This window comes from Sinocyclocheilus grahami, unplaced genomic scaffold (assembly GCF_001515645.1).
Source record: "Sinocyclocheilus grahami isolate Dianchi unplaced genomic scaffold, SAMN03320097.WGS_v1.1 scaffold1906.1, whole genome shotgun sequence".
Classification (NCBI taxonomy): domain Eukaryota; kingdom Metazoa; phylum Chordata; class Actinopteri; order Cypriniformes; family Cyprinidae; genus Sinocyclocheilus; species Sinocyclocheilus grahami.
The window spans coordinates 31,675-44,872 of record NW_015507085.1 but is presented as its reverse complement, the minus strand read 5'-3'; the positions used below and the strand labels follow the sequence as shown (position 1 = coordinate 44,872).

General features: G+C 35.8%; 1 protein-coding gene across 1 annotated transcript in view; it reads right to left on the bottom strand.

Moving 5' to 3' along the window:
• LOC107573256 (E3 ubiquitin-protein ligase MIB2-like) overlaps positions 1-11,369 on the bottom strand; it is an 84,545-nt gene extending 73,176 nt beyond the window's left edge. Inside the window, exon 1 of the mRNA XM_016259689.1 lies at positions 11,112-11,369. Within this exon, the coding sequence (XP_016115175.1) occupies positions 11,112-11,142 (31 nt within the window). The 5' untranslated portion in view covers positions 11,143-11,369. The remainder of the gene's footprint in view (positions 1-11,111) is intronic.
• Positions 11,370-13,198: the final 1,829 nt, after the last annotated feature.

Below are 13,198 nucleotides of genomic sequence, written 5' to 3'. Positions count from 1 at the left end.
ATTGTTGGCTATTGCTACAAATATACCTGTGCTGCTTATGACTGCTTTTGTGCTGCAGGGTCACACATATATATTTATTTTATTTATATATATATTTTTTGGTGGTTGGGGGGGGGGGATAAATTAATTCTTTAATTTAGCAAGGATGCTTTAAACTGATCAAAAGTGATGATAAAGACTTATAATGTTACAAATGATTTCTATTTCAGATAAATGCTGTTCTTTTGAACTTTCTATTAATCAAAAGAACCTTAAAAATTCTACTCAGCTGTTTTCAACATAATAATAAATATTTCTTGAGCAGCAAATCAGAATATTATTACAATTTAAAATATATTAAAATAGAAAACAGTTATTTTAAATAGTAAAATATTTCAAAATGTTACTATTTTTGCTGTATTTTGGATCAAATAAATGCAGGCTTGGTGAGCAGAAGAGAATTCTTTAAAAAAACATTAAAAATCTTACTGTTGAAAAACTTTTGACTGCTAGTGTATTTGAAGTTAAAAATATTAATATTAATAAGGAGAGTCTGAGATTTATTTGACAGTGATTTCACATTTCTTGTTTGTATGAAGGTTAAATACAAATAAAAGGTGAACATTAAATTATTTGTGCTGTTTTTTTATAAAATATTATATAGTTTTATAGGAGGAGGTTTCATAGAGTTGGGAAATTCATTTTTCATAAGTTTGTATGCACAGACATCTGTTGTGGCGTTCTTGCCAGTTTTTATGAAGCTTTTTTAAAATAGTGTTCATATCGATATCGGAATTATATCGTATCGACCGAAATTAAGAAATATATAGTATTTACAAATATGTGTGTTATACTTCATAAATCCTGTTGGACAGCAGTTAAAGTCAACATAAAACCGAACCCATTTCTTCAGTTTCTGAAAAATTTTCTCATTGAATGCCTCGTTTCACTTAAACTGTAACATGACAGAAACAAAATGGGTTGTGATATAAAACACTATTTCTGCGATGAAGTTTATTTTGCTTGTCAAACATCAATAAAATGCATTAGCAAAGTTGTCTACAAAGGCATAACTATTAGGACTCGTTTCTTTTCTTTTTTTATTATATTTCAACCTTAACACCAGAACAGATGTGACAAGTTTCCAGAGATACTGAATGTGAAATTGTGTCAGAGATCGCAATTTAAGCCACGCATGTGCTCTCTCCAGCTGAAGGGTGTAAGGCTGAGAGCACATGCCTCATATTCTCATGACTCCAGCGCTTTTTATGGTTCTCTTTGTGGAAGTGGAGGGATGTGTCATATACTGTAATATCCATTTAACATTTCATCAGTCGCTTGGTCTCGATTTTTAATGCATTGGTCTGGGAAGCTCCATCCACAATGACATCCCATTGGTTTCAAACTTTGGTGGAAAAAACTAAGCACTGATAAATGGCAGTTTAAAAGGTCTGATATTGTGTCTGATCTATACATGCATGCCTTTAAAAAAAAAAAAAAAAAGAAAAGGTTAAGATCAGTCCTGGACCTGCAGGTGTCTTGTGTGAAGTTTCTGCTGAGCCAGCTACTAAAGTAAGAACGGGGTTTCTTGCAGATGGTAGAAACCTTCTTATGGTCATTTCTGCAGCACTAGAGCCACAAAGCAAGCATGCATAAAAATGAACTAGAAAGGAAAGTTCATCACCATTTCTATTGACAGAGAATATCTTTCTTTCTTCTCCTATCAAAACTGTCATTGTTCCATTCAAGTAAATCCAATCAAACCCAAATGCAACCTTGTGAATCGGAGATCAGTATTCAGACATAACCAGCCGTAGTAATGAATGCACTCAAAATGATTACGCAGCGGTGCATGACACACAGTCAAAGCAGACCTCGTACAAGCTGTTGAAATCAGATGTTCACCTTTAATTAAACAGGCTAACATATGCCAGCTGTTTGCACCAAATACTGCCTTCAAACTCGGTCTCATAACTACAACAGACAGGGAGAAGAGCAGCAGATGTGTGTCCACTCACAGCCCTGGGCCCTCAACCTGTAGGACCAACGAAGGGAGTTTATCCGTTCTCGCTCAGACGGCCGGTGAACAGATGGACGGCTCTACAGTGAAGCAGCTTTCTCACGGAGATTCACACAGAAGCCCATGCACACTGGACGATGCACAGAAACTGAAGGAAAAGACTTAAGAATCAATACTTTTATATACCAATGATTTACGATAAAAATAGAAATGTATTAATTTGTGTCAATATGCTTAAATCAAACCGATATTTATCATTATTTCACACAAAAAAAGAGAGCACACATACTCAGCTGCTCTGTTTATTTGTGACGACATGAATGCACAAAACAACTCCATTAGGGCTTTTAAGTTCAAATGCGGACATATTACTCAACAGAAAAATACTGATAAACCCTCAAATGAGCATTTATATTAAAGGGATAGTTCACCCCAAAATGAGAATTCTGTCATTAATTACTCACCCTCGTGTCGTTCCAAACCCGTAAGACCTCCGTTCATCTTCAGAACACAAATTCAGATATTTTTGATGAAATGTGAGAGCTCTCAGACCCTCCATAGACAGCAACACAACTGTAACGTTCCCAAGTCCAGAAACGTAGCAAGGAGATCGGTAAAATAATCCATGTGACATCAGGGGTTCAACTTCAGTTTTGCGAAGCTACGAGAATACTTTTTGAGCGCAAATAAAAAAAAACGAACAATTTATTTAACAATTCTTCTCCCCCGAGTTATGTCTTACGCCATTTTAGAGAGCATCACAACGCATATGCATGCTTTCCCCTAAGCGTAAACAACACCGATTACGCAGATTACGTTCACGCACGTGCTGTCTCCTCCGAACTTAAACAACGCTGATTACGCAGATTACGCTCTTGGGAACTCTCCAAAATGGTGGAAGATGTAACTCGGGGGAGAATAATTGTTAAATAAATTATGTTATTTTTGTTTTCTTTGTGCTCAAAAAGTATTCTCGTAGCTTCGCGAAACTGAAGTTGAGCCACTGATGCCACATGGACTGTTTTACTGATGTCCTTACTATGTCTCTGGACTTGGGAACGTTACAGTTGTGTTGCGGTCTATGGAGGGTCAGAGAGCTCTCGGATTTCTTCAAAAATATCAGAATTTGTGTTCCGAAGATGAACGAAGGTCTTACGGGTTTGGAACGACATGAGGGTGATCTAACCCTTTAATTCTCCACGATGCATGTGATCTGAGGAAGTTTGAGCGCTGTCTCCCGTCTCACTGTACTGTTACGGTTTCATCCAAAGCAACAGTTTTATGCTTTACACAGAGTATATACAATTTACGGCATATGCAGATGCAGAAGTCTGGTATAAACAAAGACACTTGGAGGAGACGAAACAAATATTATACGTTGATCAGAATTCGTAATCGTAAGTTAATTCAAACACTTGATGGTATCTGAAAGTGAGTTTTGCCATTAAACTTGTTTTAAATGTCTTAAATGTTGATGCTAGCTGATGATCGATATGAAAACATGTCTCTAACTCGGATAAACTCCGCCTTTGTTCATGACCACACCTCTAGCCCCACTTTAGTGCAAGGTATTCAGCGGGCCGAAAATGATTCCTTTCATTAATATCATGTTTCAAGCACATTTATTCTTAGAATATCCACATAATAAAATCCCAAGATGAAAACAACAATTAGGCTTTGCTCGAATGACTGTATTCATGAATGATGAAGCAGAAATCTTGTGTGCTCTTCATCTGTGCATTCTGCTCCACACCGTTTATTATAATAGTCACAACACTATACTGAATTCAGTCATCAATGCTAAGAATTACTAGAAGTATTTTTACACCCCTACTATCCACTATGAAACAGCATGTCGATAATCATGCATGGCTAAAACTGCTCAGATTCTGATGTCCTGAGGTCACGATCATTAATGTCTCAACGCTCTGACCAAGCTAAAACTGGCTTCAAAAACAGGAACTGCTCCTTTCCTCCATTCCTGAGTCTGCACCCACCAGAGCCTGGAGTGGAGTAAAGGTCAGTCCGAGAGTCTGCAAACACTCACAGCTACTGTTCAGCATCAACAGTATTCACTTCCACAATAGGACAGACTAACAGTGCCCTGTACTGGACTTCACATGAGACTCTAACAAGATCCCCAAAAGATTCCCTGACAAGAAGTTTTCACACTTTTCAGTCAATTAGGGCTGGGCGATATAGCTAAAAAATGTATCACAACGATATAGGGTAAACGTACCCATTAAGCACACTTCCATATTTGAGCTCAGATTATAAAAAGAAAAATGTATGTATTATCATACTTGACAATTGATGTGTTTGTTACCACATACCTCCTGTAATTCAGATCATTGCACACTGAGATATGGGTCTCCATGTGTACACACTGTCCGGCAGCCATTTTGAAAGCTGTCTGAAAACTTTCACCAAAAGAGGATGGTGATGGTTTCCTTTCTAGTTTAAATCTGCATTTTTATTTTAGATGTTTAAGCCTTTATTTTGGGTAAGTTTCACTACTTACTGTAAAATTAAGAGATTAATATTTAGACTTTTGCAGATTATAACCTGGAACTTGGAAGTTGTAAATAATTACAGTTGGATCCAAAAGATAGTTTTAGCAACATAGCGCAGATGCTACAGAACACAGTTAGCTGACTAGCTGTATAAGATTGTGTGCTACACTAATATAGTACTTCACAGACATTACTGGCTTGTGCTTTTAAATCCATAATATTATAAATGGACAGTTTATGGCTGGTCTGTGTTTTCACAGTGGTGTAATTTTTAAAGATTTCATATTATTGTAAGGTGAGCTTAAAGGGTGCACTACTATGAAAATCACACAGCTTCAGTGTGACATCAATAAGAAAAAGTATAATTTCATAGATATTGTTAATGATAGTTGTTCATAATAAAATATGTATCAACTTAATACATGACCTAGATTATTTATTTTGCAAAATCTTGTCATTTTAATAAATAGGGATGTTCATTTTAACCGTTTAACCGGTTACCCGACGGTAAGAATTTTGACCGATTAATACAATCCGTTAAACGGTTTAAAAAGTTCATTTAATTATGAATTTTTTCAGTAATTTATCAAAATATTTAAAAAGGTTTGCTGCATGGTTAAAATACGCTACACGTATCAAAAAAATAGTTTTTAGGGGGGAAAAAAACATAAGTCGCGTACAAGTTGCATTTTATTGTTTCATTCAGAAATAGGCCTAATGTCGACGCGAAATATTTACAAACATTATAATAAACACTGTAAACATAGCTGAGCTATTTTAGTTCCCCTCACTCCACAACAAATCCTTTCAATTAACAGTATTTAGAAAAGAACAAGAATTAAAAATATAAGAAGCTATAGCAATATAAATTACAAGCAAAAACGAATTAATTTAGGTTAAAATGAAACTGAAACCAACTCTCATTCAACTCTCTCATTCAACACAAAATCAAATGTTTCCATATTCGATGTATTTGAATGGCAAATTATTATTTATTATGTAGCTACTTCACTCGCGTTCCAATATCCACGTAAATCAAAATGTTATGGTTACGGTGATAACACTTAACGGCACAGATTTTACTAAAAAAAAAATGTTTCCATATGTTTGACTGACTATTTTATTATGATAATGAACAGGCTGCATTGTCAAGGTAGCAAAGCTTAACTGTGCGCGCATGCGGCGCCGGCGCAATCACTTGAATTTTTTCAAAGATAATAGGAATTGTAAAAGGTTTGCCTTTATTTGTGTACATTCACAATAAAATAAAATCTTTGTGCTTTTGTAAAATAAGCCTAAGGAAAAATAGGATACCGCTTTCTGCCGTCTGTTTCCTTTCGCGCAGCACAAAAATGAAGCGAAGCTCTGCATATAGGCTAGGCTACTTGTTGCACAGTTTCTTTAATTTTCTTAATTTATTATTTAAGTAAAAATATGTTTCTCGTATAGGCCTATTTATATAGGCTGTTGTTTGCTGCTTTTTGCGCATGTCAAATTAATCCCCGGGAAACAAATGTTAGTATTTTCTAATGGGTCACAGACACTTATCCTTTCTAATTTAATTCAATTCTAATTTAAAATAATCTTGTCGGTTAACGGTTAACAATCGGTTAACGAGCGTTGGATGTCGGTTAGGAAAAATAACCAAAATGAACATCCCTAGATGTAACGATTACCGGTTTGACGATAAATCATGATAAAATTCCCGACAGTTAGTATTACCATTTCATCTTTTAATGATCATTAAAACCGTATTAGATTACCGCGATTTGAACAGCTGAGGATAAATAAATACTGTCCAGCATAAAGCAGTTTTAAGTAACAGTCTCACGTGCGCACAGCACGCAGAGTAGCTTAGTTTTGAGTGAAAACAGGGCGGAAAAGCTGGGAGGTTTTATAAGAGTGCTAAGGTAATTATACAAATGAATATATGAATTAATTGATTATATGAATGTACCTCTGAAGGTTCTGACTGTCTTCAGAAAAGATTCGATGGCATTTTGTTTTCATCTTCGCTCCATGTAATACCTAATAAAGTAGAGTTTTTAATCGCAGTGCTGCTTTGTTCACAGAGTTTACGGGAAACAGCTTTTCCATCAGCGCCACCTGCTGTCAGAGAGTGGATTTACAGAGACTCACATTCACATTCAGTCTGTCTGCAGTTTCTGTCTGGCCAAAAACGGACCGGATTTACACGCCCTGCTGTGAATTTTGACCGGTTGATGAAAAACAAGCTTATGTGGATTCTACACATTTAAACAATTCAGATAAGCTATCTAAAATTATTTATGGAGCAGATAAAATGCATATAATCATTTATTAATCAATTATTATTTTGACATATCTTTTCTCTATTTAAAGGCTGAAATGTGAGGTTTACCTTATGAAACTTTTTCAAAGCTTTATTTGAACATATACGTTAGATATTTCAACATGCTGTCTGTCAAGTTGTCATTTAAAATCTGAACATCATTGGTAATGTTGTTTTAGTGATTACGCAAACAAAAAGTCATTTTATTCGTTTTTTGTTGATTTTTAAATATAAAACTTGGTGAAGTGATTTATGTGTCGGTACTTTTTTAACATCTCCAGCACATTTTAACAAAACCGTGATAATACTGATAACCGTGATAAGACATTTTCATACCGTTACATCCCTATAGTACATGAAATTTATTAAATATTGTTGCTGCTCCAATAAAACTCAGTGTGCTCTCTTTAAGCTCTTCTGCATTGAACGTCTATGTAAATACTTCATAAACAGACTTTAAATGTTAACTGATGGTTGTCACTTTAAAGTAAAGTTAATCAATTTTCTATGGAATCAGTCGACTCAAATCTGCAGACTGGCTCTGACCTTTGGCAACTAGCATCAACTTCTCCAGACTGTTAATCGGTGGGAAATCAGGGCAAAAATCGTGCAGTGTATTCCAGCCTTAAGAGAATATAGATAAGTTGACATCCATTTAATAAGAGGCTTCAAATTGAGGCTAGTTTTTGTGTTCATCCCCATGAATGAAATGTTTTATTTAATTTTTGAATGTGTGTTACTTAGCTGAACGTGGACTAGTCTAGATGCTGCAATGTGCTTAAATGACATTTCACTATGAATATATAACTGATCAAATCGAATGCCTTGTTGCTTGATTTTAGTGTTCTGTTTTTTTGTGATTGAGTTTGTACCTTCAAAAAATATTTTTCAATTATTCTTTAAAAAGGTTGTTTAAAATAAACAAGATTTTTTTAATAAAACATGATGTGAGCTTAATGGGAACAGGGGTGTGCTTAAAGGGTACAAAATGTACCCATTAAGCACAGCCAGACTTTTTGCATTTAATGATGTACATCTTAATTGAAATGCTTTTGTCATTTAAAATAAATTTAAATATTTGTGTGTGAGAGATTAATATTTTATTTTAACATAACTTTTTGTACTGAAACCAATATCTTGTGCTCTAAAAATGTCTCAATGTAGATTTTGGTGAGCTTAATAGGTACATTTACCCTAATGTTTCATATCAGTCTGTATTGGTAATTATTGAAAAACGTTTTTTAATCAAAGAGCAGAAGAAAAAAAAAGGTTTAAATTGAACCACTGTATTTTTAATTTACCCAGTTTATTAAGACAAACAACAAATTATTTTAGTTCGATCAGTCAAACACAATAAAATACAAATATCTCCTTTCTTATATTTTATATGCAAATTAGTGTTAAAGAAATGTTTGCCCTGTCTCCGGAGGGCGTAATGAGCAAAACAACGAACCGCATTAAATTGTTTATTCAATGCAATGAAATAAGTTTTCTAAAATGTTATGTTTAAATATGCAAATGAGTCATTATTTAATGAAATATGCGCTAATTTTCATACATTTCTAGTACAAAAATCTAAACACTGAATTATGTCAGTTTCAAAATTCTTGTTTAATTTTTTTGACATATTAGAGTCAAAAGTTTTTACAGAGGGAATATTTGGGGTATCTCATTTTTGTCAATCCATAATTCAGAAATTGCTTAGAACGGACAGAAAATATATTATATTATATATATATATTATATTATATATACACTATATTTTCACAATTTTTGGGGGGAATAAAATGTTGTATATAATCAAGCAAATTATACATGAACAAATCCCTCAGTAAAAACCTTCAGGATATAGACAGGAATAAAAATGTAAAGTTTGGTGTGTGTAAGTGCTACTGAAGTGGAGATTTAAGGCTCAGTGTTGGAGAAAAAACTCATTTTGAGAAAATGGCCTTTAAAAATATGCACTGCAATTGAAATCTATTGACACAAATAGATAAAGTGCTATAAAAGAAACGCTTAACAGTGTCTTTTGGATGTTCTCTTACCACTAGTCTGAAAAACCAAAAAGCCCAAAATCTCAAATTTGACAGGTGCATGAAAAAAACTGCTTTTGACTGCAGTGTCTCCCCTTAACTGAAAATTGAGTGTTTACTATTGTCCTTTTGCATTATTGACACACTATTTTCCTATTTAATACTGTAAAGCTGCTTTGACACAATCTGTATTGTTAAAAGCGCTATATAAATAAAGGTGACTTGACAGTTCATGAAGAAAGTCACACTACATGAAAAAATACACATTTTACTCATGCAAGTTTTACTTGAAGTTGTTTAAAATAATAAAATGAAAAAAGTAAATAAATAAATAAAAACACAGTCCATCCAGATGAATACACCAAAGAAAAGAAAAATGGCATGAAGACTGTCATGTCATGTCAACTGCCCATATATCTACGCTAGAGTGACAAGTCGTACTTTGGTTTGTTCCCGCTGCACCTCTGACAGAACGGGCTGGAGCTGGCTTTCATCAGACACACATGGTGACCTGGCACAGTTTAAAGACGGAGAGGAGAGAAGATAAATCAATACTCATCCAGGATAAACAGCACACTGAAGGGGGATTACATCAACTCTCGAGGAGCGGCCAAAACACATCCATTCCTCATGAAACGCAGTCGAAGAAACATCGCTAACTCTTCCAGCCAGCTGACAGCGAGCGTTAGCACTGTACTGTGAGACCGCACTTAACCGATGGCTTGGATTCAACTCGCTTAATATATCTAGTAGGGGTGCTCCGATCAGGATTTTTGAGGCCACAAACACAACATTTATCCATTAGTTTGATTTCAAATCCAAACAGTCACTGAAAATGCTGAAATGAAAATTTCAGCATTGCAATTCTTTTTTTACACAGTACAGTAATACCATCTTTAACAGACATGTTTAAACACAATAAATATAAGCAACACATTATTCAATGCTTTTTACTTTTGCACTTACTTCTAGATTTATATATTAAGTTGTTCAAGCAAGTGGCAAAACATTTAAACTACTTTTCTTACATTATCACAAACTTACCATTGACAGAAATAGTCAGCTCTACTGCCTTTTCTTTTGCATTTAAATCTTTATTACAAGCAATCCTGCGGTTCATGAAGAACTTTGTTTTCCTACCTCCACGAGTGCCATCTATTATTGCCTTCTTTATCTAAAAGTGCTCTTTCCCTTTAAACCTAGCCAAAAAGCCATATGTGTTGACTGTGAAACACAGTAGACTTTAATAATATGCATTTATGGTGTAATTACTACATTTTCGTGTCAATCCATGTTCATTTTTACTACAAACAATGCGGTGTTACTTTAATTCAGCACTTGAAGTGCAGAAATAGACTCAGTGTGGAAACGATCTCGGCACTGCTGCCGACGCGCCGCTACTGGAACACACTGCCGGACCGCAACCGTGTGCAGTGAACGCTTTAATCCGTTAACATGAGCACGGAAAAAATACGCACCACGTATGCACTGCAAACGGAGTAATGTGAACCTGGCATTATGTGTGTGTGCTGCGAGTGTGCATAAACAGTCTCCAGGAGAGCGTGTGAGCGCTGAATGGTTAAACACTGGCAAGAATTAAAAAGAAATGCAATTTATAAACTTTAGTGACGATGTGACACTGCCTCGACTGTGCAAGTAACAATTCCTGTGTCAACTGTGCAGCTCGCATATAGTGCAGACGCGATGCGGTGATTTGAAGCCATTTGCGTATTTTGAGAAAGAAAGAGAGAGAGCGTGCGGTGATTCACTCACAAAGTTCGTGAAATTACGTCTCACACAAGGTTTTCAAATTACTTTATAAATTATTTAATGAAGAAATTTGAAGGCGAGTACCTCACCTTCATCATTATAATTATTTCACCCGCACCGGACAGAGACTGAGACGCTGCATGTCGAGCAAAACCTCTCACGGCAGCGTCATCAGCTTGAGATCGTTTTTTTTTTAAGATCGGCCTTTTTAGAGACCGCCGATCAATCATCCCAACGTGATGATCGGCCGATAATGATCGGTAGTCGATCAATCGGAGCACCCCTAATATCTAGCCACATAAACGGAGTTTGCAAAACAGCCAGTGTTGTGATTGTGAATATACTACCCAATCAACTATAATACCCAATCAACCTTGCCCAACAAATAAGTGTTATTTCCATCATGTCTTTTTAACTCAAAACGCCTCGAGCAACAGAATGTGATTACGAAGAGTTAAAGCAGAACAAACACACAAATCACTTACAGGCCATTCGTTTCAGAACGCTTCGAATCATCCTCGCTGTCCTGCTTCAACGCTCACCTCGCTCGCAGCCGTCCACAGCTGTTTGTTTTGGGGTGAACTTTGCTCTGATTGGGAACTCAAAGACTCAGACGCTTGCTGGCAGCAGATTCGAGAGCAGAACAAACATGACAGGCACCTTTCCCTGCACGGACCTCCACAATGCTGTAGTTGAAAACGTGTTCGGACACAGGGCTATGATGGAATGCCGCTCTTCTGCATCTACACAGCTTTAGAAGATAACACGGCTTAAAAAATGGTTGCATTTCCTAAAATAGTGACAACTTCTGTTAACTATAGGCTGGGGTGCATTTGGGATAAAATAAAGAGGGAAAGGCTCCAGATTCAACACCGCTGAAGCTCTACTGTCTGTCTGTAGGGGAGGAGAAAGGTTTAAAAGCAAAGTCAAGCCTGTACTTATATTAAAATAAAATCCTATCAGGGTTTTTCCAGGCTCAAACTGAGGCAGAGGTGGTCCCATCCTGATCATGTGCACACAATGTACCCACCCTTCAACTGGCTGAAACAAACACTTTATACACGCAACATATTTTAGGTGTTCTAATATTTAGATGATTGTAGAAAATTACAATTATCAGGTTAAATTGTACAAAAACAAACCTGTTGAACATTAAATTAAATACAACATAACAGCTAAAAGGGGCCCATTTGCAGTATAGGTGAACATAAACATAACAGTAGATTGTTAAACACTTTGTGAAATTGAAAATCTTTATTCACTCCTTATAGTCTCCTGGTCCATGCACATTGCTTTGATCCAATATACATTTATCCACTTATTATAAAGTGTCTTTCTAGAAAACAAACCATTTTCGTACAACATTACGTGATTTTTTTCTGATAGAATTCATCATGAAAATTAATCGCAGCAGGGTAACGGGTGTATTAGAGCTAACATTAGCATCAAGCTACATAAGACTATCAATAATATTAATACTTCACTTTTACTCAAATCTCACTTCAAACCACCATTGAGTGTTTGTAATAACTTCAGATTGCGGTCTAATATGGATTTTGGTCATATAATGTTTTTAAATAAATTATTTGTAGCCTTTTATACGCCGCTAATAGCTACACCAGCTTAGCATTTCTCATGTAAACATTCTTTATTGTTATGAAAATACCCCAAATCTCATGAAAATCACATACAAAACATATACTATCGTAATCGTGTGTTAACTAGCTTCATGTTTCGTGTGTAGAAGCATTTCTCTGGGTTTATGTATGGAACTGAATGCTTAAAAGATATGGAAGCTCGTCATCGGAAGAGACAGAGCGAGTTATGATCGGGTAATATGATTGACACATGAGCAGCGAATGAGCTTCATCTGAGTCATAACAGCGATCACTGAAGAGAAAAGGCAGGCAGGCATCACTGGAAGCAGCTAATACTCATCAAAATGAATAGAAATTATGATTCTGTGTAAAGAAATATCAAGTAAACATATAAAGATATCAGTATTTCTCCAAATATGTGCACTTTTGGACTAAAAAGCCAAATGGACATTGTTCAGCACGCTTGCACGTGACTGCTGTCTGAGTTTTGTTGACAACCAGAGGTGGCACAAAATTTGGCGGAGGCCTTTTAATTCTCTATGCAGGAAAAACCCTGCCTATGTGTTATTCGAGCTGTTAACTTTTTATTGGTGGGACAACTTTTCTAGACAAATTAACTTAGAGATGCACCGATCGACCGGCCAGGGACCGGAATTAGCTGATTTTCCGCATGATCAGCCCAGACCGGTGACTGATTCTGAGCCGATCTGTTTTGATGTCACACTTACGCTCACATTCACATGTAAACGCTGTCGGCATGGAAGTTCTTCACTGTGAGTGACGAAGACACAAAGTTCGCAATTTGTAATACGTGTCGGGCCAAAGTAACCCGTGGTTAAATTAATGCTTTAGTGGATTTAGTAGGGCAAGAGAGAGAGAATTTTACTGATTAAAACGTCAATAACAAAAATAATTAGGGAAGCACTGAAACTTGCCACCAAAAGTTTGCGTGCAAAAATTATTCAGATTTTATT